We start from the raw sequence: 27,938 nt of genomic DNA on the forward strand, positions 1-27,938 counted from the left end.
GCACAAAGTAGATGTCCTAACCGACTTGCCAAAACTATTGTTTGTTAACACGAAATTTGTGGAGTGGTAGAAAAACGAGTTTTAATGACTCCAACCAAAGTGTATGTAACCTTCAGACTTAAACTGTGTATCGTTGGATATAATACAACTTGTAAAAAATTGGGTTGCAAGCAGGAAGAGGTAAGGCAAAATTGGCAACCTTGCATAAGAAATAGAAACTCATGTTCCACTGTATCGAAGGCTTTATACAAGTCTAAGATAAAAATAGATTTGAAGATTAGATCAGAATAGTCAATAAAGTCTAACACCAGTCGGATATGTACGGATGACTCCCTCAGTGCCTTTCTCATTCTAGTGATCGTACTCCACATGACCCATGACCTACTCCACACGATCAAATATGGTTGTCAATGAGAAGTTACGCCCGGAAATGGATGATTCTATAATAAAGAAAATGTACAAAAAAATAATCAATATTTACAGCTAAAAAAAATGCATTTTTACCTTTGTTCATTTTGTAATGATTTTGTCATGAATCTGCAAGTATGTTAAGACAGGTGAACATGTTTCAAGGAGGGGTCCTTCGCTTCGGATGTTTGATATGCTGTGGACGTCATTCCTTGCAGTCTCCTTCAATTCGTCCTACACTCCAGTCCAACCGGCGAAGTCTACAGCGGCGCCACAAACATCTGAATAAAGTCACTTTAGTTGACCTATAGTCCCGTATTTTACCGGTAAGTGAAGCAACTGAACTGGATTTTACTGTAGATGAACTAGCCAAACTATATATTTGTCGCAGTTTATGACCACGCTTGCCCGAGTACTACCTGACACGCAATCGCTAAATGTTCCTAGCTAGCTAGCCGGTTAGCATAAGCTAGCTATTGAGCTATGCTACGAGTACTGTAGCGGACAACTCATGTCCGGTGCACATGTGTGTGAAATTAAGACCACAAATTAAACTGGATTACTTTGTTACTTGGAGTAACTAACTGTGAGTTAGCTAGATAACATCAATTTTGTAACAGTAACGCTAGCTAGCCAACTCAATCTGCTAACTAGACCGCTACGTTAGCTGTAGCTAGTTAGTTAGCTTCCTTGGCATGCAATGCATGCATGCCTGGCAATGCGGACGTACAGCAGGTTACATAGCTACTTGTGCATGGCAGACTATTTTTAAGGTGTTGATACAACTTAAACATTTCTGTACACAAAATGCACAAGGAATATGTACATTGTTTTATTGTCCAGCATAAAGAATATATCTCAGAACTTTGACACGCGCTTCTACGCCAGCTAACTCGATACAGCAACACTAGATAGCAATAGGATAGGTTGAATATATCAATGGCTTCCCTCAGTTAACCTTGCCCACCTTTGCTCAGTATGACGTTTGTCATTACAGTTGCCATAATTGGCATACCAGTATCTTTTCCATATCATTAGCTTGCTAGCTAGCCAGCCACCTTAGCTAACGTTATATACAGAACTGGAACTGGAAAGTACAGCCTCTCACTATCTGTTAACCTTAGCTGGCTAACTAGCTACCACTCAGCTGGCTCTGCTGAATGGCATATGTCGAATTGCTTAATTAACACACACATTTTATAGGTTTTATGGTTGTCACTTCTGGAAAGTGTGTAGTGACAGGTGAATGAATACCTGACACTGTTAGTGTGGAACACCAGGCATTCCTGAACCATATTGTAACAGTGTGGTGACAATGTCAACTTGTTTCATCCAAACTGATTCAGCTGTTATGAACAACCACAGGATGTCAAAAATAGATTCACTACACAAACACCCCCTTTCTTACAGTATACCGTATGCTATACCCTCACTCAAAGATGAGGCCTCACATGAACCAGGAATGACTGCGTGGTCTTGTAACGGAAAGACCCACCTACCACGGTCTGTCCTAGAGACTGTTATAGGAGATTAGTAATGGAGTCTCTGAGTTGCACCATACCCAGTTATTGATTGATTAATGGGACAGACTGGGTAGGAGACAGTACTTGGCTGGGGAGTGGAGCCCTTCCCAGACCCACCCTTTCTGGAATTGTTTTATTTTCCTCCACCTGGCCTTGCCTGAGTGAGTCACGGAGTTATGGCCTAGCGTCAGTTTAAATAAGTTGGCCATGCAGAGCTATACAGATGCAGACAGACAGGCCACTTATCATATCCAACATCTGCAGGAGAACCCATGCTCTGGGCTGATAGAGCTGGCTCTTATACAGACAGGCAACAACGCCCTTCAGTTGGGGGAAAATAAACATTATCCCAAAGGATGACTAGCTGTTTTGGATGAGTAGCTATGCTTATAGACTCAAAAGAAACATTGTTTTCTGAACTACGCACCCTTGCACAGGCATTTTGTAAACTAAAATATACTCTGTGTAATATATGCATTTTTTTTTTCCTGCTGCAGGTGTAATGGCAGTGCCTCCATCATATGGTGACCTTGGCAAATCTGCCAAGGATATCTTCAACAAAGGCTATGGTACTGTACCTTTCACTCTGGAATAGGCTATACTGGTCATTGATTTGGTTGTATTGAACACCTTGTGTAAGAACAAGAATAACCAATAGGGTGGCTTTGTTAGAGGCATGCTAAACCAATAGGAAGGCTGGGCGGGTGCTCCTTCTATATGTAAGCTGTTGTCGTGACATGTTATTTTTGTGTCCAAGGAAAATATTTTATATATATATAAAAAACATATGCAAAAAATCTTCTTACAGCACATTTCTACATGTTCTCCCCTATTTGGCACCGGATCAATTATCACACGGCATGATATGTTTACAGTTTTGGTATATCAAAGGGTGAAAATGTCATGGTGTAACCGTCTCAGGATGAATTTGAACAATGCAAGGGTTGTGAAATAGGTTTTAATTCATAAGAACTTTGCTTTTCCCCCTAAAGGGTTTGGCCTGGTGAAGCTTGATGTGAAGACCAAGTCTGACAGCGGAGTGGTAAGTTTACTTATTTTCTTTCTAATCATTTGTGTACTTTGAAAATTAATTGTATCTACTCTACCATATGTAAAAGTTTAGACATGTTTATGATTGCAGTAATTGTGTAATGGAAGGTAATTTGAATTTACAACCCTGGGAGCTTGACAGCAGTATAGTTCAATACACTCCTTGATGATAAAAACCCAGGAGCTTTCGGATAATTATACAAGTTTTTGTTCATATCCTGATTTGAATCTTTTTACAAATGTTATACAGGAGTTCAAAACAGCTGGCTCCTCAAACACGGACACCAGCAAGGTGGCAGGTAGCCTTGAAACCAAATACAAGAGGTCCGAGTATGGCCTGACCTTCACAGAGAAGTGGAACACTGACAACACCCTGGGAACAGAGATCACCGTTGAAGACCAGGTTCGGATTCAACAAAACATTATTTTTGGAAGACAATTGGTTAGCCTTACACAACCAAATCTGTCTATGGAGTGTCATGATAGCCTTGACACAATAAAAGGTGATTCAAACAAATAATTAATATGCAATATGTATTGATCAAATTAACTGCAGATAGATCAACCTCGTGTTGCCAGTCTTTTTCCAACTTTCTGTTCTGGTTCCCTCTAGATTGCCAAGGGTCTGAAGCTGACATTCGACACAACCTTCTCACCAAACACTGGGTATGATTAGTAATGTACAAGTTCAATGCAGAGGACTAGTTCTAGTACTTAAAGGATCTATGGGTGCTGATGGTATGAACATGTAGCTAGTCCAGAAGAGTCAGTCCAGCACCTGGTGTCCTTACATGAACGTAACATGATCTGGGGTGCGCAGTCCTCAGAGGCTTGTGGGTGGATCTGAGGTGACTGGTCAGTCAAATAAACTTTAGCCTGAAATGGGACTCATCTGTGTAGTATTATTTGAATCACATCCAAGCCATGGAGTGTGTTACTGTTTTTGTGCTTCTATTTGAATGTAGTTTATTCTCCTAGCAGGGCCTCCAAACTGTGACCATTTGGACACATTTAGCAACCCATTGACTTTGCTATCCAACTTGTATGTTTTATTGGTCGCATCAATGTGCACTGCCATTTTACTAAACTAGATTTTTTTTTAATGCTGCTGAAACCATGATTTGGTCCAATGTTAGCCTGAAGTGCCCATTCATATCCTTTTTCCTCCATGAGTCACTGCATGTCCACTGAGCCCTGTGGGATGAGTTTCCCCTAGGTACAGATCTAGGATCCACTTCCTTTATCCTAAACTTAACCATTAGTACAGACAATGCCAAACTGACTCAAGATCGGTGTCTGGGGATAACTTCAACCCACAGAAGGCTAGTTTCTCAGCTTCATGCTGGCCAGGCTATTAGTTTAGAACTGGGCTTGGTGTCATGTAACATTAGCACATGAAGTCTGATTTGTTGTTGTGTGTGTTGGTGCACCTACTGTAAGCCTTGTTGGCTGGTGTAATGTTCCAGAAAGACGTGGCTCTGAATTGTTATTGCTTGTGGACTATTGATTATGAACATAAGTGTATAGGTGAATTACTACTGGAGTGATGTTTTTAATCTCTTGGTTTGTCCCAATTGCATTCATATTATGTTACGGTTGCTACATTTCCCTCAGACTGGCTATATTAAGCCTGAGCTGTTTAGCTGTTCATTCAAAATATTATAGTTCAGACTGTAGGCTATGGTTAACCAAAACTGTTTTCCTTTCCAACAGCAAGAAGAGCGGCAAAGTCAAGACCGCCTACAAGCGCGAGTTTGTCAACCTGGGCTGTGATGTCGACTTTGACTTTGCTGGCCCCACGATCCATGGGGCAGCCGTCGTGGGTTACGAGGGCTGGCTCGCCGGCTACCAGATGACTTTTGACACGGCCAAGTCTAAGATGACCCAGAACAACTTCGCTGTGGGATACAAGACCGGGGACTTCCAGCTGCACACCAACGTGTAATTGAGGGCATACATGAGTTTATCATGCCTTTCTATTTAAAATGTTATGAATTTCCAATGCTCTGCTGTGTACATGCATTACCAATTACATTCAATTGTAAAACTATTTTTACATTTTTTATGCTGACATGGGTGAATGGACAGAGCTGTAGGCAATATGGTGATGGTTCAACTTGGAAATGATAATCATTGAATATCCAACGATTGAGCCAAAGCCCCTATACAGTGCTCAATATGTCAGGCCCAACAAACTGCATATGAGGGTAGAGGAAAGGGCTTTATTTCAAACTGGTCTACAGAGAAATGCCCTCATCACTCCTCTCCCTGGTTATTGTTACTGTAAAGACTGCGCAGTTCTCTCTCAAATCTCCTCCCCTTTCTTGTGTTACAGTAACGACGGTGCACAGTTTGGCGGCTCCATCTACCAGAAGGTGAGCCCCGTGCTGGAGACTGCGGTCAACCTTGCCTGGACTGCCGGCAGCAACAGCACAAACTTTGGCATTGCAGCCAAATACCAGCTGGACAAGAGCGCCTCCATCAGTGTAAGTACCGAGCACGAGTTACTCTTTGTGCCAGTTTCAGACACATGTAGCCTAGTCCAGGACTGAAAAGCATTGTCAATGGAGATTTCCATCAATTTTATTTGTTGTTGCTTAATCTGTGTCTGGGAAACCACTCTTCTTGTTTTTTTAGACTGTCCTTTGTATCCTAAGAACACATGCAATAAATATATTCTACACCCCACTACATTGTCTGGCTCTGAAATATCAGAGTTGCTAAGTACATTTCTCACTGCTGTTATCTGCCTTTGGATTTTAAGTTAATCAATTAATTTGGTCTTTTCAGGCTAAAGTGAACAACAACAGCCTTGTCGGTGTTGGCTATACCCAGACGCTGAGACCAGGTAAGACATCTTGTTTTAAAGGTTATTTTATCAGCTGTCACTAGAATAAAGTTCACAGCACAGGTTGTTCCTTTAGTTCTGATGTTAGGACTTTAACCCCCTAAAGTTGATGTGTGCGCCCTGCGGAAATCTAAGTGCATAATAAATCCCCATCAAAATCCATCTATTTAAGCTAGAGATTTTTTTGTTTCATATTATATTCTTATTTACAATAAAAGTGACTCAAATGACACACTACATTATTTACTATTCATTTATATTGGGCACAAACTGTGTATTGGGGTAATATTTGATATGTGCATAATATTATATTCTTCATGTGACCCATGATAAGACTATGCAATCAGCCTATTTAAAATGTTATCTGACTATAAGATTTAAAAATATGCAAGAGACTACAGTTGAGTTATAGCAAAGGTCTGAGAATGGAATTCTAAATATATATGTATTTAATTACTTTGTTAAATTATTGAAATCAAATAAGGCATAAACTTCAGTTACAAAGCATTATTCTAAGCATGATCAGAGAGGGAGTGGGACAAAGAAACAATAGCTTGTGCCATGGCCCATAGCTCATGGGAGAGTGTATATCTCACCAGTATGGAACAGGAACAAAAAAGAGAAGGCACAATGAATCCAAGACCTTTAAATAACATCTGAGTTGTTGACCAATAGCATTACTGAAAGGTTAAACTCCAATCACACCTGTAAAGACAACCTCCGCTATCCAGAAATGTGATGAGGGGTTTGGCAAGATAACGGAATGCTGAATACCTGAGTAGACCTCCAATAATATGCGAGAGGGTGTAAGTCACTTCGGGGACTGGGTCACCCTGCAAATGCATCCAAGTTTGTAGTGTCATAAGCTTTGTCATTGCGTGCTAGGATTATGGGCCCAAATACTAAGCTTATGAATAAATTGAATATACTATGCAAATTTGTCCAAATACTTATGACTACTTTAAATGGGGGGACTAGATGCATAAAGTGCTTTAATTTCTAACCGGTAAAATGGATATGTAATAAAAAGTGACATTCTGTACTGTCACCTCACATAAAACATTTGATTTCAAGTCCCAAATGTTGGAGTATAGAGCCAAATGAAAAGTTTTTTTAGCTTCACTGTTCAAGTACATATGTAGTGACAGCACTTAAGTTTTAATTAAAAGTGGTCCTCTTGTGTGTTACCATTCTCTGTAGCTCACTGCTTTTATGAGCTGAGGGCCAACCCACACTTCATAATACACTACATGACCAAAAGTATGTGGACACCTGCCCATCAAACATCTCATTCTGAAATCATGGGCATTAACATGGAGTTGGTCCCCCCATCCCCCTTGCTGCTATAACAGCCTCCACTCTTCTGGTGAGGCTTTCCACTAGATGTTGGAACATTGCTCCGGGGACTTGCTTCCATTCAGCCACGAGTATTAGTTAGGTCAGGCACTGATGTTGGGCCTGACCTCAGTCGGCATTCCAATTCATCCCAAAGGTGTTCGCTGGGGTTGAGGTCAGGGCTGTGTGCAGGCCAGTCAAGTTCTTCCACACCGATCTCGACAAACCATTTCTGTATGGACCTCGCTTTGTGCACATGGGGCATTGTCATACTGAAACTGGGAAAGGGCCTTCCCCAAATTGTTGCTACAAAGTTGGAAGCACAGAATTGTCTAGAATGTCATCGTCTAGTGTAGCATCAAGATTTCCCTTCACTGGAACTAAGGGCCCTAGCACAAACCATGAAGAACAGCCCCAGGCCATTAATCCTCCCCCAAACTTTACAGTTGGCTCTATGCATTGGGGCAGGTAGTGTTCTCCTGGCATCCGCCAATCCCAGATTTGTCCGTCGAACTGCCAGATGGTGAAGCGTGATTATCACTCCAGAGAACGTGTTTCCACTGCTCCAATGGCTGCTGAGTTTTACAAATCAAATCAAATTTCATTTGTCACATACACATGGTTAGCAGATGTTAATGCGAGTGTAGCGAAATGCTTGTGCTTCTAGTTCCGACAATGCAGTAATAACGAACAAGTAATCTAACTAACAATTCCAAAAAACTACTGTCTTATACACAGTGTAAGGGGATAAAGAATATGTACATAAGGATATATGAATGAGTGATGATACAGAGCAGCATAGGCAAGATACAGTAGATGATATCGAGTACAGTATATACATATGAGATGAGTATGTAAACCAAGTGGCATAGTTAAAGTGGCTAGTGATACATGTATTACATAAGGATGCAGTCGATGATATAAAGTACAGTATCTACGTATGCATATGAGATGAATAATGTAGGGTAAGTAACATTATATAAGGTAGCATTGTTTAAAGTGGCTAGTGATATATTTACATTTCCCATCAATTCCCATGATTAAAGTGGCTGGAGTAGAGTCAGTGTCATTGACAGTGTGTTGGCAGTAGCCACTCAATGTTAGTGGTGGCTGTTTAACAGTCTGATGGCCTTGAGATAGAAGCTGTTTTTCAGTCTCTCGGTCCCAGCTTTGATGCACCTGTACTGACCTCGCCTTCTGGATGACAGCGGGGTGAACAGGCAGTGGCTCGGGTGGTTGATGTCCTTGATGATCTTTATGGCCTTCCTGTAGCATCGGGTGGTGTAGGTGTCCTGGAGGGCAGGTAGTTTGCCCCCGGTGATGCGTTGTGCAGACCTCACTACCCTCTGGAGAGCCTTACGGTTGAGGGCGGTGCAGTTGCCATACCAGGCGGTGATACAGCCCGCCAGGATGCTCTCGATTGTGCACCACTTCAGCTGACGATTGGCATTGCGCATGATGATCTTAGGCTTGTGTGCAACTGCTCGGCCATGCAAATACATTTCATTAAGTTCCCGACAAACAGTTATTGTGGTGATAATGCTTCCAAAGGCAGTTTGGAACTCTGTAGTGAGTGTTGCGACTGACGATTTGTATGCACTTCAGCACTCGGCTGTCCTGTTCTGTGAGTTTCTGTGGCCTACCACTTCGTGGCTAAGCCGTTGTTGTTTCTAGACGTTTCGACTTCACAATAACAGCACTTGCAGTTGACTGGGGTGGCTCTAGCAGGGCAGACATTTGACAAACTGACTTGTTGGAAAGGTGGTATCCTATGACGGTGCCACATTGAAAGTCACAGCTCTTCAGTACTGCCAGTGTTTGTCTATGGAGATTGTATGGGTGTGCTCAATTTTTATACACCTGTCAACAACAGGTGTTGCTGAAATAGCCTAATCTGCTATTTTTGAAGGGTTGTTCACAAACAAGTATCTGCTTCTCTTCCTCAACCTAAGCTCTTAATGACTCTCATACAGTACTGTCTGCAATATAAATTCATTGGACAATGCTGTACATTATATGGAGGGAAGTAGGAATGTTTCTATAAGTGCACTGTACTGCACAAATGGATTTTAAAGATGTTCATATTTTACTGAGGACTCGCACATGGTGAGATCATCCGCAAACGAGCTACCGGCAACCAGTCATTTTCAATGAAAGGAGCGACGGCTGGCCAATAGAGGGGGCTAGCGACTAGATATTCCCAGCGACTGCCATCATGCATGCTGTTTAAAGGGGAGATTCCAACGACTTGATCGCTGATTATCTCAGCAAGTATCTCATTTTAAAAATAAGAAATCATGTGTTCTATAGGAGATTTATATCTGCAATGTTGACACCGGGGATGGAACTTTAGGATTTTCAGTAGTTCTGCACATCTATCTGAAAGTACTACCCTCTGGCTTGCTTAATTTCCATCCCTAGTTGACACCTATTTTCTTTACTGTCATCCTGAATGTGACCCTGACCACCTCTCTCCTGTTGCAGGTGTGAAACTCACCCTCTCTGCTCTGGTAGATGGTAAGGGCATCAACACTGGAGGCCACAAGCTGGGCCTGGGGTTGGAACTGGAGGCCTAAACTCTCCTTGCGGTGAAGGAAACGAGAGAATATCAGCAGTATCTGCCCTTAAAATGCATTTCCAACTCAAACAGCAAGGGGGTATATCATGAATGGAAGGGATTTGTTCAGAGGCTACAACGAGAAAAAAAAACACTACCCCGTCATTCTTTGTTGTAAATGTTTTCTTTGCCGTTTCCATCAAAGACACTTTCAGTGGGTCAATAATTTATACACCTTCTCATTGCATCTATCCAACACGGCCATGACAATAAAATACACCACATTGTTCTCCTATGTAGCTAGTTGGTCACATGTGGCTTCTATGTACATCTCTGAAGTGTTTTTATTTGGTGAGACATCAGATTGGTTGAACACAGCGGTTGGGTTTGGTCATACACTTCTGATTTGACCATTTCTAACCAATCATCTAATATCTTGTTTGAACACATTTATAACTGCGTTATTCACTGCACTAGGCTCCCCTATTTAAATATCATCATACGCCTTTTTGTTTTTCCTTCCACGCACATGAGGATGAGGTTAAAGCTGTGTTGTACTGTTATGATCTGTCAGTCAGCCATTGGGATTTGAGATGTTATATCAACACTGTACATGATGAAGCCCTTGCTTAAACTGAGCAGATTTTGGGTGGCTTGAAACAGATTCTATGTTGGGGTTAAAAACCTTTCATTCTTGGCTGACATGGCAGGCTTTCTTTTGTTTTCTACTTTGCTGCAGACTACTATGGGAGGGTTTAATAAGGTTCACAGTAAAGCCAAACTGCCTGGATACTGTTCGGCTTTGGTGTGGTGTACACTAAGTCAAGTTCAGTGTCAATGCTATCCCAGTAGCTTCTGGTCACTTGGCTGACTGAGAACGAGATCACCGGAAACCTGGAAGGTTGTTACGTGTATGTTTAACTTTTCAATAAAGTCTTTGAACTCCAGAAACCAAATCCTGGCTTTTATTGAGAGCTGAACTTCTCTGGCCTTGGGAGGTCTTGCATATACACTGAGTATACCAAACATTAGGAACACCTTCCTAATATTGAGTGGCACCCCCTTTGCCTTCAGAATAGCCTGTATTCGTTGAGGCATGGACTTGACAAGGTATCAAAGGCTTCCACAGGGAAGCTGGCTCCATGATGTTTCCCACAGTTGTGTCAAGTTGGCTGGATGTCCTTTGGGTGGTTGTCCATTCTTGACACTCATGGGACACTGTTAAGCTTGAAATACCCAGCAGCGTTGCAGTTCTTGGCACTTAAATCTAGTCTTGCCCATTCACCCTCTGAATGGCACACAATTTCACAAGGCTTAAAAATCCTTTAACCTGGCTCCTCCCCTTCATCTACACTGATTTGAAATGGATTTAACAAGTGACATCAATATGGGATCATAGCTTTCACCTGGTAAGTCTGACATGGACAGATCAGGTGTCCATAATGTTTTGTGCTCTATATTTTAAATTCCATCAAACAACCATTGTTTCCCTTGTCATTGACTGCAGTCTGGTATGTTAAAACCCCTATCAAGGCGTGCAAATATAAATGTAACAATTTCAAAGATTTTTGTGAGTTACATAACATGTCAATTGAAATGATGCCATAATCTATGGATTTCACATGACTAGGAATACAGATGTGCATCTGTTGGCCACAGTAGGGACATTGATCAGAAATGCAGTATCTGGTGTGACCACCATTTGCCTCATGCAGCGCAACACATCTTCACATAGTTGATCAGGCTGTTTGTGGCCTGTGGAATGTTCTCCCACACTTCCATGGTTGTGCGAAGTTGCTGGATATTGGCGGGAACTAGAGAACACTGTTGATTCAGAGAGTTCCAAACATGCTCAATGGGTGACATGTCTGAGTGCAGGCCGCGGAAGAACTGGGACGTATTTTGCCATGCACGCTGTCTGCCATCTGCCCGTACAGTTGAAACCAGGATTCATCATTGAAGAGCACACTTCTGCAGTGTGCCAGTGGCCATCGAAGGTGAGCATTTACCCACTGAAGTCGGTTCAAGACCCTGGTGAGGATGATGAGCATGCAGCTGAGCTTCCCTGAGACGGTTTCTGACTCTTCGGTTGTGCAAAACCACAGTTTCATCAGCTGTCTGGGTGGCTGGTCTCAGAAAATCCTGCAGGTGAAGAAGCTGGATGTGTAGGTCCTGGGTTGGCGTGGTTACACGTAGTCGGGTTGTGGGTGGATTATCTTGGCAAAGTAGAAATGCTCACTAACAGGCATGTAAACAAATGTATGCACAACATTTGAGAGAAATAAGCATTTTGTGTTTATGTAAAATGTATGGGATATTTTACTTCAGCTCATGAAAACTTTACATGTTGCATTTATTTTTGTTCAGTATAGTTGGCCTGGAAGCTGGCCTATAGACAACCTCTCATGGGTAAAAGATTGTGAGGGTCAGGGAACAAGGTCAGTTCAACAATGTGGTGTGTCAGCAGCACACTTTCAAAGCTGATGAATTGAGGGTCACCTTATCCAGATACTTTGGTCTATATAAAGACCTGACTATAAGGCACTTTTATGAGCAACTGGGTGACCCTAAAGTACCTCTGTTTCATCATGGGGACACTGATGTAAAGGCAAAGCTCTTAAGTTGGCTGTTATGTGGTGCATCTTATCAGGTGGAATACAGCACAGCAAGTTAGAATAGCTGGAAACAGAAGTGCTCTTCCAATAGCATTTATTTCTTGGCTTATTCAGGCATTATCAAATCACATTATCAACAATGAACATTATCATCCCAATTCCCATCATCGCTTGGGCAGAAGAAAATAGGAACAGCAAAATACAGCTTTTGATTTGTTACATTCCATATTGCAGTACATATGTCACAGGAGCTCTTTAATGGTCTCATAATTGACAGTTATGAATTATGATACTGAACATATTACGCGTCAGTTAATCTTTCAAGGTGGAGCAGTTCTCATATTGCTTCGAAGGCTTGCACTAATCATGCAGGTTTACAGAAAACGTCTACTGACCTCTAAATCTGGTCTTTCTAAAAAGAGGTTAAGTCCCAGGTTTTAGGTTTAGCTTGCTTTTCTGCAATTGGCTGAGCAGCCTGCCCTGTTGATGTTTTCTTTGCAGTTTTGTCATCTTTGCTGTCTTCATCACCTCTTGTAAAGCCTTTCTCATCTATTTTAGATTGTGCCCTTTCTGTTGTCTTCCCGTCAACAGTTTTTTCTTTCAAACCCATGGTTGATACATCCTGTTCTTTCACTGGCGATGTCTTTGTAATAGATATCTCCACATGTTCAGGTTTTTCCTCGGAGGCCTTGGCCTTCACGTTCTCTGTCTTTGGGGTTTCATCGTTGGGATCCGTAACCTTCTCAGGCTCTTTAGCCGTACTTTCCTCTGGTTTCTCCTGAGTTGTGCTGCTCTCTGGCGCCTCTCTGTGTGAGTCCTTGCTCTTTGCAACAGAAGGCACCTGTTTCTCTGGTGGTGTGGCAGTCTCAGCTTTGCCTCCACTGCTGATCGTTTCACTCTCTGTAGGGGTGGTCGTTGATTCTAGGGTAATGATTAAGTTTGATATAGGGGATATTTCATCTTTAGGGGTGATCTCGGTAGGTTTGATGGTTGGGGCCAGTTTAGGGGATGTTTCTTCTTTAGGGGTAACGGTTGGGGCTGGTTTAGGGGATATTTCATATTTTGGGGTGATGGTTGATTCTGGTTTAGGGGAGGTCTCCTCTTTAGTGGTGACGTTTGAGGCTGATGTTGGGGAAGTTCCTTCTTTAGGGGTGACTTCTGGTTTTGGGGAAGATCCTTCTTTAGGGGTGACTGCTGGTTCAGACTTTGAAGTTTCTTCTTTAGGGGTGATGTTTGGGGTTGGTTTTGGGGAAGTTCCTTCTTTAGGGGTGACGGTTGGGTCTGGTTTTGGGCTTGTTTCTTCTTTAGGGGTGACGGTTGGGGCTGGTTTAGGGGATATTTCATATTTTGGAGTGATGGTTGATTCTGGTTTGGGGGAAGTTTCTTCTTTAGGGGTGACTGCTGGTTCTGGTTTTTGGGAAGTTTCTTCTTTAGGGGTGGTGGTTGTTTCTGATTTAGGGAAGGTCTCTTTGGGGGTGATAGTTGGGGCTGGTTTGGGGAAAGTTTCTTTAGGGGTGAGTACTGATTCTGATTTTGGGGAAGTTTCTTCTTTAAGGGTGACTGCTGGTTCTGGTTTAGGGGATGGTTCTTCTTTAGGGGTAATGGTTGGGTCTGATTGTGATGTTTCTTCTTTAGGGGTGACTGTGGGGTCTGGTTTAGGGGATGGTTCTTCTTTAGGGGTAATGGTTGGGTCTGATTGTGATGTTTCTTCTTTAGCGGTGACTGTGGGGTCTGGTTTAGGTGATGTCTCATCCTTGGGGGTGACCATTGGGTCCATTTTTGGGGATGTTTCTTCTTTGGGGGTGACGGTTGGGGCTGGTTTAGGGGATATTTCATATTTTGGGGTGATGGTTGATTCTGGTTTAGGGGAGGTCTCCTCTTTAGTGGTGACGTTTGAGGCTGATTTTGGGGAAGTTCCTTCTTTAGGGGTGACTTCTGGTTTTGGGGAAGTTCCTTCTTTAGGGGTGAGGGTTGGGTCTGGTTTTGGGCTTGTTTCTTCTTTAGGGGTGACTTCTGGTTTTGGCGAAATTTCTTCTTTAGGGGTGACGGTTGAGTCTGGTTTTGGGCTTGTTTCTTCTTTAGGGGTGACGGTTGGGTCTGGTTTTGGGCATGTTTCTTCTTTAGGGGTAACGGTTGGGTCTAGTTTTGGGCTTGTTTCTTCTTTAGGGGTGACGGTTGGGTCTGGTTTTGGGCATGTTTCTTCTTTAGGGGTGACATTGGGTCTGGTTTTGGGCATGTTTCTTCTTTAGGGGTGACTTCTGGTTTTGGCGAGTTTCATCTTTAGGGTGACGGTTGGGTCTGGTTTTGGGCATGTTTCTTCTTTAGGGGTGACGGTTGGGTCTGGTTTTGGGCATGTTTCTTCTTTAGGGGTAACGAGTTTTGGGCTTGTTTCTTCTTTAGGGGTGACGGTTGGGTCTGGTTTTGGGCATGTTTCTTCTTTAGGGGTGACGGTTGGGTCTGGTTTTGGGCATGTTTCTTCTTTAGGGGTGACTTCTGGTTTTGGCGAAGTTTCATCTTTAGGGGTTTGGGTCTGGTTTTGGGCTTGTTTCTTCTTTAGGGGTGACGGTTGGGTCTGGTTTTGGGCATGTTTCTTCTTTAGGGGTGACTTCTGGTTTTGGGTTTCATCTTTAGGGGTGACGGTTGGGTCTGGTTTTGGGCTTGTTTCTTCTTTAGGGGTGACGGTTGGGTCTGGTTTTGGGCTTGTTTCTTCTTTGGGTCTGGTTTTGGGCTTGTTTCTTCTTTAGGGGTGACGGTTGGGTCTGGTTTTGGGCTTGTTTCTTCTTTAGGGGTAACGGTTGGGGCTGGTTTAGGGGATATTTCATATTTTGGGGTGATGGTTGATTCTGGTTTGGGGGAAGTTTCTTCTTTAGGGGTGACTGCTGGCTCTAGTTTTTGGGAAGTTTTTTCTATAGGGGTGATGATTGAGGCTGGTTTTGGGGAAGTTTCTTTAGGCGTGATTGCTGGTTCTGGATTTGGGGAAGTTCCTTCTTTAGGAGTGGTGGTTGTTTCTGGTTTAGGGGAGGTCTCTTTGGGGGTGATAGTTGGGGCTGGTTTGGGGAAAGTTTCTTTATGGGTGAGTGCTGATTCTGATTTTGGGGAAGTTTCTTCATTAAGGGTGACTGCTGGTTCTGGTTTAGGGGATGGTTCTTCTTTAGGGGTAATGGTTGGGTCTGATTGTGGTGTTTCTTCTTTAGGGGTAACTGTGGGGTCTGATTTAGGTGATGTCTCGTTCTTGGGGGTGACCATTGGGTCCATTTCTGGGGATGTTTCTTCTTTGGGGGTGACGGTTGGCTCTGGTTGTGGGGTTGTTTCCTCTTTAGGGGAGATAGTTGTGTCTAGTTTAGAGAATGTATCAGATTCTTTCACTTTTTCCTCAGCTGTTGTGAAATTTTCACTGCCATTAGATTCATTCTGCTCAACAGATTTTACACTATCATCATTGCTGCTTATTTTTGGCTCTGTCAGACCCACCTCCTTTTCAGGGGTCTGTGGCACAGGCTCTTCCTCACACTCAGTTGTTGTGCTGGGAAGTCTGGCTGAAATGTTACCTCCTACCGTTGTGTCATCCTGTGTAGTTTTTACACCAGAATCATCTGGTGACTTCACCTGTCCCCATGTCTCCTTGGTGGAGCTGTTTTTCAGCTCAGCAGTGATATCATGGGATTTCATGTCCTTCTCTGTGGGCTCAGGGAGATCCTCTTCGTGTGTTGCCACAGCACTCTCTGCCTCTTGAAGTTGGTCTGATTCTCTGTGCACCTTCTGATCAGGCTTCTGCTCCAGTGCTAGGGCGCTCTGCTCTTTCAGGTCTACCTCTTTTTTCTCTTTTGATGGGCTTTCTTTTTTGCTCTCCTCTGACACCTTTTTGGGCTCTTTGGAGATGTCCTCTGTGGGGACCTGTGGTTCACCCTTTATTGAACTTTCTGTTTGAATATCCTCTGACTCTGACATTTTGGGTTCTATGGAAATGTCACCCTTCATGGGAATCTCTGGCAGGGACTTGTCATGTTTTGGGGTGTTATCGTTTTCTAATGGCTCCCCCACATCTTTTATCTCACTGTCTATCTCCTCTGTTGTGTCCAGTTTTTCCTTCTCTTCCTCACTGGTGGCCTTAGCTGATTTGACTTCACTTTGTGTATTGTCACCTGTGTCAATGTCCTCCTCTCCTTTGTCATCTCCTTCCTCTACATTTTCTCCCTTGCTAGTGTTAACTCCATCTCCATTTACCTCAACCTCTGCTGATGTTTCTATCTGCTGGCCCTTAGACTCTTCCTCCTGTTCCCCCTCTTTCTCTGGGGCATCCACTTTAAGATCCACTTTACCTAGATCTTCCACTTTCTCCTCATCCTCCTCTTCCTTACCCCTCCTCTCAGCTTTGTCACTCTCCTCTCCCTCCTTCTCTCCCTCTCCTGTCTCCTCAGAGCCTGTCTCCTCAAACTCGGACTCCACCTCTCTGGTGGTCTCAGTGATGATCTCCTCTACAAACTTGTACTGGGGCTCAGACCTGCGTGTGGGCCCTCCCTGCCGGGCCAGGGAAGACAGGGTGTAGACAGGGGACTGGCGGTAGATGTAGGGCATGGAGATGTGGGTGTCAGAGATGGTGGACAGATGGAACTCCTCACCCTCCAGGAGTTTCCTATAGGGAGACAGAGACTTATTAGGCGTGATTACCATCATGACAATAATATGGATATGTCCCAATTTGTGTAGATGTGTCTCAATATCCATATTATGACTAAAGTGTCATTGTGTATTGTGATATAAGCCATGGTCTGTTCATTTGATGTGTTAAATATGAAATCAAACTTCCTCTATTTCTATAAAATGTCTACTGTTACTTTTTTTTTGTTATCCGTTATTAACTGTGTCTGTAGTGATCCCTCACTAACACAATGACAGTTTTGCACATTTTCAAATGTGTTAGTGATGGGGTAGAATAAAAGGTGCACCCCCTGGTTATCCCCAGAAATAGATCCAGGAACACACTAAAACTCCCGAGTGGCGCAGCGGTCTAAAGCACTGCATCTCAGTGCTAGAGGCGTCACTACAGACCTTTGTTTGATTCCAGGCTGTATCACAAAAAGCCATGATTGGGAGTCCCATAGGGCGGCACACAATTTGCCCAGCATCGTCTGGGATAGGGTTTGGCAGGGGTAGGCCATCATTGTAAATAAGAATTTGTTCTTTACTGATTTGGCTAATTAAATAAAGGTTAAATAAAAAATAACACATATGGTATTTTCCTTTGTCAAGGATATTGTATGGCTAGACGTTGATATTCAAAATGACCAAAACAAGCTCCACACAAGTTTCCTTATCTAGTGAGAGAGACAGTTTGTCTCTTACCTGTAAGAGAGAATCTCCACATCCAAAGCCATTTTGACATTCAGCAGGTCCTGGTACTCTCTCAGGTGGCCAGACATGTCTAGTTTAGCATTAGTCAGCTCATTCTCCAGCTGCCTGACAGTGTCCTGGACAGAAAAGCAGGGGTCATCATACACATGCATATGTTTATTTGCAATAAATTATTAGAGGTACAAAATAAACCATAGCCTACCTGGTAATTAATCATTTCCGAATAGTGACGCTCCTCCAGCTCAAGTAGTTGTTTTTCCAGGGCCTCTCTCGTTCCTTTCGCGCAGTCCAGTTCAATGTTCTTCCCTTGGAAGCGCCTCCTGTTCTCCTGGATCTCCTGCTGTGTTGCCTTTAGCGCCTTTCTGTTGCTCTCTGCCGCTTTTGTCAACTTTGTGAACTGGACACGGAAACTCTCCTCGACCTCAAGGATGTCGGAGGCGGCGTGACCTTCCAACTGTGCACGGATGTCCCGGAGAGCCGCAGTGATATCGGGTTTTGCAAAGGCATGCCCCTCGACCGTCACCTGAGACTCGTGGATCTGGGCCACCATCTCCAACACCTCGTCCTCATGGTTTTTCTTCAGGAAGTGAATCTCGTCCACCAGAGATTGCGCTTTTTTGTCCAGCTGAAGTTTTGCCAGGTATGCGTCGTTGGCGTCCTTTTTCAGCACCAGGATGCCTTTTTCTGCATCCGAGCGTTCACGAGCCTCCTGTTCGTATTTGTCTCTCAAGGTGAGGAAGTCTTCCTCCAGGTTCTGATGTTCTATCACGATCTGACGCTTCTGAAGGGTGATGTCATGCACTAGTTTCCTCAGATCCATAAGCTCCGACTCGTGCTCCTGTGCCAGAGATGCGGGTGACTGTGCCTTCTGTTTGATTTCCTCGATTTCCCTCTCGAGCAATTCATTTTGGTGCTCCAAATGACGCACCTTCTCGATGAACCCGGTGAAACGGCCGTTCAGCCCATGGAGTAGTTCTTTCTCATTAATTTTCGTCAACACCCCGGTAAACGTGTTTGATAAATCTAAAAAGATATCCGATCTCGGAACCGATCCGAATTCGCTCTTCGGCGTCGTCGCATATCCTCTGTTCATAAATGCGGTAGCCGACCCAAAACCTATAACGGTCCTGGACGCCGAGGGGGATCCGGTCAGTTTGTGTTGATAGCGGGAATAGTCATCTTGAGCTCCTCTATGTGGAGAACCCGACCGATACTCAATTTGGTGGCTCATGTTGCCTCAGTTGTCTCAGCGGTGTTGGTAGGCTAAGTAGCGCTGCTCCTATCTTTTATACCCCCTCTGTCCGCTCGCGCTGCAAAATGGAACTGTCCATAGTGCTGAAAATGTATTGAATCAGCTGTAGGCTTGACTGCCTGCCAACGCGCGCAGTCTATCTCTCTCTCTCCCTCATTGTTTTGTCGCAGACAGCAGTGACGTAGCCCATAGGAGAGCATTTCCCTTAAAAACGTCTGTAGTCTACAATGACACCTCAAAATCTCAAGTCTAATACATCTTTAATACATTTTAAGTGTCCAGACTATTGTTTTATTCAAGGGGCTAAAGCTTTCCTTGTTTTGATGATTTTCTTAATATTATGGAAAGTGGTTGTACATTCTGGTTTGGCTGAATTTGCTTTGCTTGTAATATTACTGTATAGGCCTACACGAGACTACTGTAATGAAAGTGTAAAATAGTCAAGCAAGAATCACCCTAGGCCTAGACATAACCACTCCCATTTCTCAGTCAAGCAGCACTTTTAACCTTGCACCTTTTTATAAATGTCTATATGAGGACAAATGCACAAGTCTTGGCACAGACAGGCTGGCTGAAAAGCCAGAAATCAGGCAAATGACTTGGATGTGTTCCAGTGATGCAGCCATTCTTCACACCTCACTACAAGCAATGTTTTACTTTATGTAGGTTACCCCACAGAAATCAGTGATATATTTGAGTGAATAATATATGATATCAGATGAAGGATAGCCTTTTACACTATTGATGAGATATGAAAACCTCATAGAGAGAGAGAATAGTAAATATGTGTTTACGGTCACTGGCTGTAATAAGAGAAAACAATGTATCAGCAAACATATTTTTTATTGTGAAATAGTATATCTTTACAAAAATAAGCACTTAACTCCATGTCACTTCTCAGCTGTATGTTAGAATAGCATGCACAGTGATTCACTTATTTTAAACAATGTCCTAGGCAAAATGTTTATATTTAAATATATTATATTTATATATTTCAATTTGAGGGGCAACGTAGTATTTTATTAGTCACCCCTAATTCCCTTCACCCCACCCCCTATGCAAAAAAAAGTGTATGTAAAGTGCTTTTTAGACCAGGTGAAAGTCAGTCAGTATATACACATGACAAGGACTGACCAGGTGAATCCAGGTGAAAGCTATGATCCCTTATTGATGTCACTTGTTAAATCCACTTCAATCAGTGTAGATGAAGGGGAGGGGACAGGTTAAATAAGGATTTTTAAGCCTTGAGACAATTGAGACATGGATTGTGTATGTATGCCATTCAGATGATGAATGGGCAAGACAAAATATTGAATTGCCTTTGAACAGGGAATTGTAGTCGGTGCCAGGCACACCGGTTTGTGTTAAGAACTGCAACGCTGCTGGATTTTTCCACACTCAAGCGTTTCCGTGTGAATCAAGAATGGTGCACCACCCAAAGGCATTGGAGTCAACATGGGACAGGATCGACACCTTGTAGAGTCCATGCCCGGCCGAATTGAGGTTGTTCTGAGGCCAAAAGGGGGGAATTCAATATTAGGAAGGTGTTCCTAATGTTTGGTGTACTCAGTGTATATTAAATGCATTATCAGCAAATTGTTATTATGAATGATCAAACATGTAAAGAGCTGTTGATGGTAAAGTGGAAGGCCACTCATTATGAAGTGGACTAGGGGTGGCCCAGTGTCAGTGTCGACACCCCAGCTTCCTCCACATTAAAAACCCCTCTCTTGAATGAGTCAACAAACTCTCTGATATCATAGGGGTCATCTCCTCTCCTCTCCTTGTTAAACCTCAGCACTTTGAGCAGCCTTCTTCTACACTGACTCCATTCAGTTGATATGTTATAGAGCCTCATGCCCTCCTTGTAGTGGTTGACAGCGGTCCTCTCAGAGCCCAGGTGGTAGAGCTGGACGTCACCATACATGCGGTGCCAGGCCTGGCGGTCGGAGGGCTTCAGATCTGACCGGGACCACAGCTCTTGGAACTTCTCCATGGCCTTACTGTTGTCCTTCAGCTCTGAGTACCTCACAGCCAGCTCCACCTGGGGGAGAGGAGGAGATTGTCTTGTTTGGATATTATTACCATAACTCAGTGATAAAGAAAGTATTTGAATATCACCTGGGTCAGAGTCGAGAGGAGAATGGATGTGGTAAATCAGTGATAATAGTGTATTTCCCCAACCGATTGTGTTTTTTGTTTGTTTATAACATATTTTTTTAAACTTATTTTGTACATAATGTTGCCGATACCGTCTCTTATGACCAAAAATAACTTCTGGGCATCAAGACTTTAATTACTCACCACGGACTGGTAAAATCCTTTTTTCCCTTTAACGAGTCTGACGGGCCGGACGCGAACAATATATTGCTTTTTCGGGAACAGGCCCAGATCGCCTTGATATGCGTGAAGAGGAGGCAGAGAAAAAGGGTCCGGAGGGCTGGCTGCCTTCTGAGAATTCGTAGGCGATCGAATAAACCCCCACTTCCTTCCATTCTGCTAGCAAACGTGCAATCTTTGGACAATAAAATAGATGACCAACACGGAAGATTAAACTACTAACAGGACATTCAAAACTGTAATATCTTATGCTTCACGGAGTCGTGGCTGAACGACGACACTATTTACATACAGCTGGCTGGTTATACGCTGCACCGACAGAATAGAACAGAAGTGTCTGGTAAGACAAGGGGCGGTGGACTATGTATTTTTGTAAATAACAGCTGGTGCACGATATCTAAGGAGGTCTCGAGCTATTGCTCGCCTGAGGTAGAGTATCTCATGATAAGCTGTAAACCACACTATCTACCTAGAGAGTTTTCATCTGTATTTTTTCCGTAGCTGTTTATATACCACCACAGTCGTAGGCTGGCACCAAGACAGCATTGAATGAGCTGTATTCCACCATAAGCAAACATGAAAACGTTCACCCATAGTCGGCGCTCCAAGTAGCCGGGGACTTTAATGCAGGGAAACTTAAATTGGTTTTACCAAATTTTTGGCAGTATGTTAAATGTGCAACCAGAGGGAAAAAACTTCTGGACCACCTTTACTCCACACACAGAGATGCATACAAACCTCTCCTTCGCCCTCCATTTGGCAAATCTGACCATAATTCTATCCTCCGGATTCCTGCTTAAATGGGGGGAAGCACAAGTGTCCAGATCAATAAAAAAGTGGTCAGCTGAAGCAGATGCTAAGCTACAGGACAGTTTTGCTAGCACAGACTGGAATATGTTCTGGGATTCCTCCGACGGCATTGAGGAGTACACCACATCAGTCACTGGCTTCATCAATAAGTGCCTTGATGACGTTGTCCCCACAGTGACCGTATGTACACACCCCAACCAGAAGCCATGGATTACAGGCAACATCTGCAATGAGCTAAAGGCTAGAGCTGCCACTTTCAAGGAGCGGGACTCTAACCCGGAAGCTTATAAGAAATCCTGCTATGCCCTCCGATGAACCCTAAAACAGGCAAAGCGTCAATACAGGACTAAGATCGAGTTGTACTAGACTGGCTCTGACGCTCGTCGGATGTGGCAGGGCTTGCAAACCATTACAGACTACAAAACGTAAGCACAGCCGAGAGCTGCCCAGTGACACATGCCTACCAGAAGAGCTAAACTACTTATATGTTTGCTTCGAGGCAAATAACACTGGAACACGTATGAGAGCACCAGCTGTTCCGGAAGACTGCGTGATCACGCTCTTCGCAGCCGATGTGAGTAAGACCTTTAAACAGGTCAACATTTGCAAGGCCGCAGGGCCAGACGGATTACCAGGACGTGTACTGCGAGCATGCACTGACCAACTGGCAAGTGTCTACACTGACATTTTTAATATCTCCCTGTCCGAGTCTGTAAACTAACATGTTTGAAGCAGACCACCACAGTGCCTGTGCCCAAGAACACTAGGGTAACCTTCCTAAATGACTACCGACCCGTAGCACTCATGTCTGTAGCCATGAAGTGCTTTGAAATGCTGGTCATGGCTCACATCAACACCATTATCTTAGAAACCCTAGACCCACTCTAATTTGCATACCGCCCCAACAGATCCACAGATGATGCAATCTCTATTGCACTCCACACTGCCATTTCCCACCTGGACAAAAGGAACACCAACGTGAGAATGCTATTCATTGACTACAACTCAGCATTCAACACCATAGTACCCTCAAAAGCTCATCAATAAGCTAAGGACCCAGGGACTAAACACCTCCCTCTGCAACTGGATCATGGACTTCCTGACGGGCCGCCCCCAGGTGGTAAGGGTAGGTAACAACATATCCGCCATGCTGATCCTTAACACAGGGGACCCTCAGGGGTGCGTGCTCAGTCCCCTCCTGTACTCCATATTTATTCATGACTGCACAACCAGGCATGACTCCAACACCATCATTAAGTTTGCCGATGACACAACAGTGATAGACCTGATCACCGACAACAACGAGACAGTCTATAGGGAAGAGGTCAGAGACCTGGCCGTGTGGTGCCAGGACAACAACCTCAACATGATCAAGAGAAAGGAGATGATTGTGGACTACAGGAAAAATATGACTGAGCACGCCCCCATTCTCATCGACGGGGATGCAGTGCAGCAGGTTGAGAGCTTCAAGTTCCTTGGTGTCCACATCACCAACAAACTAACATGGTCCAAACACACCAAGACAGTCGTGAAGAGGGCACTACAAAACCTATTCCCCCTCACGAGACTGAAAAGATTTGGCATGGGTCCTCAGATCCTCAAAAGGTTTAACAGCTACACCATTGAGAGCATCCTGACTGGTTGCATCACTGCCTGGTATGGCAACTGCTCAACCTCCGACTGCAAGGCACTACAGGGGGCAGTGTAAAGGGCCCAGTACATCACTGGGGCTAAGTTTTCTGCCATCCAGGACCTCTATACCAGGCCGTGTCAGAGGAAGGCCCTAAAAATTGTCAAAGACTCCAGTCACCCTAGTCATAGACTGTTCTCTCTGCTACCGCACAGCAAGCGGTACCGGAGTGCCAAGTCTAGGTCCAAGAGGCTTCTAAACAGCTTCCACCCCCAAGCCATAAGACACCTAATCAAATGGCTACCCAGACTATTTGCATTGCCCCTCCCCCCTTTTACACCGCTGCTACTCTCTGTTGTTATCATCTATGCATAGTCACTTTAGTAACTCTACCTACATGTACATATTACCTCAATAAACCGATGTCTCTGCACGTTGACTCTGTACCGGTACCCCCCTGTATATAGTCTCGCTATTGTTATTTTACTGCTGCTCTTTAATTACTTGTTACTTTTTAAAATTTTCCTTATGCATATTTTTTAAACTGCATTGTTGGTTAGGGGCTCGTGAGTAAGCATTTCATTGTAATACCTGTTGTATTCGGCGCATGTGACTACTACAATTTGATTTGATGTAGCTTCCCTGTCCTGCGTGTGTTTATCACTGTGTGTGTGTGCATGCATGTATCTCTAACCTGAGGGTAGATGTGTGTGGGGTTGAGGCGTGCCCCCTCCTCCAGATGGAACACACAGCGTTTGAGCAGTGTTTGGTCGTGAGGGTCTCCGCTCTGCTTAGCCCTCCAGCGGTAGTTGTTGGCTATCTCGTGGTGCAGGCGGGAAGAGTTTGGCGCCCTCTGCAGCATCCTAAGCAGCACTGCCAGGGCTTCATCATAACTCTGCTCCTTTTTCATGAACCTCCCCACCTCAAATCAAATCAATTGTTATTAGTCACATGCATTGAATGCAACAGGTGTAGACCTTACAGTGACATGCTTACTTACAAGCTCCTAACCAACAATGCAGTTTAAAAAATATGAATAAGAAATTAAAGGAACAAGTAATTAAAGAGCAGCAGTAAAATAACGATAGCGAGACTTTACAAAGGGCATACAGGTACAGAGTCAATGTGCGGGGGCACTGGTTAGTCGAGGTAATTGAGGTAATATGTACATGTAGGTAGTAATTAAAGTGACTATGCATAGATAATAACAGATAGTAGCAGCGGTATAAAAGAGGGGGGGGGGGCAATACAAGTAGTCTAGGTAGCCATTTGATTAGATGTTCAGGAGTCTTATGGCTTGGGGATAGAAGCTGTTAAGTCAGAATGTGCTCGATGGTGTTCAGAAAGCACAAAATAGGAGAAACCCATTTTAAATGGAGTGAAACAGGAGGCATAACACTTTGTGCATGCCCTACTAATACACACAACGCTGGATATTCATATACAGACAGAAACTGTTCATTTTAAATCCAAAATACCTATAGGTCCAACACATCACAGAATTATGTGACCTAATCTTAGAGCATTAGAATGCTTTTTAGCCTAAACTTCTCTCCCCACCTTTAGTACCACACTGAGGTCGTAGGGTGCCAGACTCAGAGCCTTCCTCATGTAGCCCCAGGCCTCTGCGTTCCTCCGGTTCTTGTAGCACTTCAAGCCCAGGTAGACCCTGGTCATGGCACTGTCTGGGTTGAGCTCCAGGACATAATTCAGCTGTTTAACAGCAAGGGAATCCTCATAGGAGAGCCTCTGGTCCTCCCTAGTCACCAGGCCCTCCTGGCGGAACAGAGAGAAGGCAAAACCCGAGTTCCACTCCTTATCTTCAGGCTCCATCTGCAGAGCCTCCTGAAAGCACTCCTTGGCTCTAAGGAGAGGAGAAGGGAAGAAAAGAAACAGGATGAGTGAGGGGAGAGAAGAGGGGAGGGTAGATGAGGAAAAAGGACTGAAAGGAGAGGTGTTATTGATTTCCAAAAGTGAAATCAGACTAAACAGTACATAAATCCAACAGTCATCAGTCAGCCTTTTATTACAATATACATAATAAATAATGAATCTAGATACCTTGTGTAGTGGTGCTTTGAGAACTTGAGGAGGGACCAGGCCTTTTCACTGTGGACCTCTCTGGGCACAAGCAGGACAGAGGTTGAGGCTGTGGCAGAGGCCTTGTGTATCTCCTCCAGCTTCTGAATATACCCGTCTGCTCTTATGTCATCTCCAATGTGATGGCAGACCCAGGCCAGGTTTCCATACGTCACTATACACAGCCTCTCGCCATGAGCGTTTTCCCTCTCTGCCTTCTCTAAGCATTCCAGTGCTCTCTTATCTTCACCTTTTAGGTGTTTAATATAAGCCAGCAGGTTTAAACTGTGTCTTTTCAGATTGCCTTCAAAGCCCTCCTGAACTACTTCCAGCGTTTCACGTAGTTTTATCTCCAGGAGGTTGAGGTCAGCCTGTTCCTTGTTTAGCTCCCAGGTGAAGTGACATTGCAGTTTCTTTAGGTTTTTTTCAAGGGTGTTCTCACTGTCACTGAGAATGATTTTGATTTTGAGAAAATGTAAAGAGTAATTTAGCTGTTTTTATATCAATATCAAATAAATTTATGGACAACAATTAAGTACCTTACTGTAATAGATTTCCATTAAAATGGGCAACTAAAACCTTTTTTGCAAAAAAAACAACAACGAATTCTCAAGTAATAATTTTGCTAGGGCTGTCTGGGAGAGGTCTGAGTGGGGAGGGGGAAACTGAAAACAAGATGTTATTGGCAGAGAGGTTTGGAACTCTTGTTCGTATTGGTCTATCACCAAATTTAGAGCATGTGGGATGTCATCATGGAAAGCCGTAACTCCCGCCATTGCGAACCTTCTAATTGGAAGGTCCTGTATAGATTGTATTTTTCTACCAGCAACTATCAGCAATTAACACTGATCAAATGTTTTCACACTTTTACAGTTTTTGTTTCATCAGCTGTTGTACAATATGAAATAAAATACAAGAAAAAGTACATTTTGACTGCACTGGGCCTTTAAAGTTCATAGCAAATAAATGTATTACACAATGTGAAGAAAGTATTTTGAATATAGCAAATTATGCATATTTAACAGTATAACGTTAATCTATTCCCTCGCCCCGATCCGGGCGCGAACCAGGGACCCTCCGCACACATCAACAACAGTCACCCACGAAGCATCGTTACCCATCGTTTCACAAAAGCCGCGGCCCTTGCAGAGCAAGGGGAACCACTACTTCAAGGTCTCAGAGCAAGTGACGTCACCGATTGAAACGATATTAGAGCGCACCACCGCTAACTAGGTAACCATTTCGCATCGGTTACACATAATATGATAATGCACTAAATAATTAAAAGATTGCTTACCAAGGGATCATATCATATTCAAAAATACTAAAATGAAATTTTAACAAAAAAATAATTACTTAAAACACCCCATTGCTTACCTCATAATTCAAATCAGGACTTGTTTTTTCAAATGCCAGCTGTCCCTGTTCAGATGAAGTGTGTTTTCTGATAGTGACTGTGTCTTTTATTGCTCTCAGTTAAGTTTCAGTTTCTATTACAGGGATCACAGTAAAATGAAAGTTTATGGCAGCCAATGTTAACCACACCCATATCTTGAAATAAAATCTACAATGCATTTGGAAACTATTCAGACACCTTAACTTTTTCCACATTTTGTTAACTTAGTCTTATTATAAAATTGATTAAATCGTTTTTTTCTCTCTTCAATCTACACCCACTCCCTTATAATGATAAGAAAAACAGGTTTTTAGAAATGTTAGCACATTTATGACGCGACAAGCTTGGCACACCTGTATGTAGGGAGTTTCATTTAAGAATGATAGAGGCCACTGCATTCTTGGGGACCTTCAATGCTGAAGACATTTTCTGGTACCCTTCTCCAGATCTGTGCCTCGACACAATCCTGTCTCTGAGCTCTATGAACAATTCCTTCAACCTCATAGCTTGGTTTTTGCACTGATATACACTGTCAACTGTGAGACCTTATATAGACGGGTGTCTGCCTTTTCAAATCATGTCCAATCAATTGAATTTACCACAGCTGGTCTCCAATCAAGTTATGGAAACATCTCAAGGATGATCTATGGAAACAGGATGCACCTGACCTCAATTTTGTGTCTCATATCAAAGGGTCTGAATACTTATGTAAATAAGGTATTTCTGTTTTTTTATTGTTAATA

General features: G+C 43.4%; 4 protein-coding genes across 5 annotated transcripts; 1 reads left to right on the forward strand and 3 right to left on the reverse strand.

The window, feature by feature from the left end:
* Positions 1 to 577: 577 nt before the first annotated feature.
* vdac2 (voltage-dependent anion channel 2) lies at positions 578 to 10,677 on the forward strand. Its single transcript, XM_024429115.2, has 9 exons — positions 578 to 734; positions 2,429 to 2,500; positions 2,924 to 2,973; positions 3,232 to 3,384; positions 3,595 to 3,647; positions 4,695 to 4,922; positions 5,317 to 5,467; positions 5,772 to 5,829; positions 9,649 to 10,677. Exons 2-9 carry the CDS (start codon positions 2,434 to 2,436, stop codon positions 9,738 to 9,740), a joined length of 852 nt encoding a protein of 283 aa, XP_024284883.1. The 5' UTR covers positions 578 to 734; positions 2,429 to 2,433; the 3' UTR covers positions 9,741 to 10,677.
* A 1,736-nt stretch (positions 10,678 to 12,413) lies between these two features.
* LOC112256126 (cell surface glycoprotein 1) lies at positions 12,414 to 14,709 on the reverse strand. Its single transcript, XM_024429138.2, has one exon. The coding sequence runs from the start codon at positions 14,570 to 14,572 to the stop codon at positions 12,749 to 12,751; it is 1,824 nt and encodes a 607-aa protein (XP_024284906.2). The 5' UTR covers positions 14,573 to 14,709; the 3' UTR covers positions 12,414 to 12,748.
* Positions 14,710 to 14,931: 222 nt separating this feature from the next.
* Positions 14,932 to 19,087, reverse strand: LOC112256120 (neurofilament medium polypeptide-like). The gene is made up of 3 exons (XM_024429129.2): positions 17,891 to 19,087; positions 17,680 to 17,804; positions 14,932 to 16,969 (listed from the first exon to the last, which is right to left on the reverse strand). The coding sequence occupies exons 1-3, from the start codon at positions 18,917 to 18,919 to the stop codon at positions 14,932 to 14,934; spliced, it is 3,192 nt and encodes a 1,063-aa protein (XP_024284897.2). The 5' UTR covers positions 18,920 to 19,087.
* A 1,351-nt stretch (positions 19,088 to 20,438) lies between these two features.
* On the reverse strand, positions 20,439 to 27,305 carry ifit8 (interferon-induced protein with tetratricopeptide repeats 8). Of its 2 annotated transcripts, XM_024429150.2 has the most exons (5): positions 27,177 to 27,305; positions 25,782 to 26,246; positions 25,281 to 25,584; positions 24,415 to 24,642; positions 20,440 to 20,984 (listed from the first exon to the last, which is right to left on the reverse strand). In XM_024429150.2, the coding sequence occupies exons 1-5, from the start codon at positions 27,179 to 27,181 to the stop codon at positions 20,610 to 20,612; spliced, it is 1,377 nt and encodes a 458-aa protein (XP_024284918.1). In that variant the 5' UTR covers positions 27,182 to 27,305; the 3' UTR covers positions 20,440 to 20,609. The 2 variants fall into 2 exon arrangements, with proteins under 2 accessions (XP_024284926.1, XP_024284918.1); XM_024429158.2 differs by lacking the exon at positions 24,415 to 24,642 and having other exon boundaries at positions 20,439 to 20,984.
* Positions 27,306 to 27,938: the final 633 nt, after the last annotated feature.

The sequence above is a fragment of the Oncorhynchus tshawytscha genome, linkage group LG01, assembly GCF_018296145.1.
Source record: "Oncorhynchus tshawytscha isolate Ot180627B linkage group LG01, Otsh_v2.0, whole genome shotgun sequence".
Classification (NCBI taxonomy): Eukaryota; Metazoa; Chordata; class Actinopteri; order Salmoniformes; family Salmonidae; genus Oncorhynchus; species Oncorhynchus tshawytscha.

Bases quoted from the DNA above. Each gene is read 5' to 3' on its own strand.
- LOC112256126 (XM_024429138.2), bottom strand. From the start codon at position 14,572: ATGCCCAAAACCAGACCCAATGTCACCCCTAAAGAAGAAACATGCCCA.
- LOC112256120 (XM_024429129.2), bottom strand. From the start codon at position 18,919: ATGAGCCACCAAATTGAGTATCGGTCGGGTTCTCCACATAGAGGAGCT. The intron at 17,805-17,890 runs GTAGGCTATGGT...TTTTCTGTCCAG, and splicing joins CGGAAATGATTAATTACCAG to GACACTGTCAGGCAGCTGGA. The intron at 16,970-17,679 runs GTAAGAGACAAA...GTCTCCCTATAG, and splicing joins GTGGAGATTCTCTCTTACAG to GAAACTCCTGGAGGGTGAGG.
- vdac2 (XM_024429115.2), top strand. From the start codon at position 2,434: ATGGCAGTGCCTCCATCATATGGTGACCTTGGCAAATCTGCCAAGGAT. The intron at 4,923-5,316 runs GTAATTGAGGGC...CTTGTGTTACAG, and splicing joins TTCCAGCTGCACACCAACGT to TAACGACGGTGCACAGTTTG. The intron at 5,830-9,648 runs GTAAGACATCTT...CTCCTGTTGCAG, and splicing joins TACCCAGACGCTGAGACCAG to GTGTGAAACTCACCCTCTCT.
- ifit8 (XM_024429150.2), bottom strand. The intron at 25,585-25,781 runs GTATCTAGATTC...TCCTCTCCTTAG, and splicing joins TCAAAGCACCACTACACAAG to AGCCAAGGAGTGCTTTCAGG. The intron at 20,985-24,414 runs GTTAGAGATACA...CCTCTCCCCCAG, and splicing joins CCACACACATCTACCCTCAG to GTGGAGCTGGCTGTGAGGTA.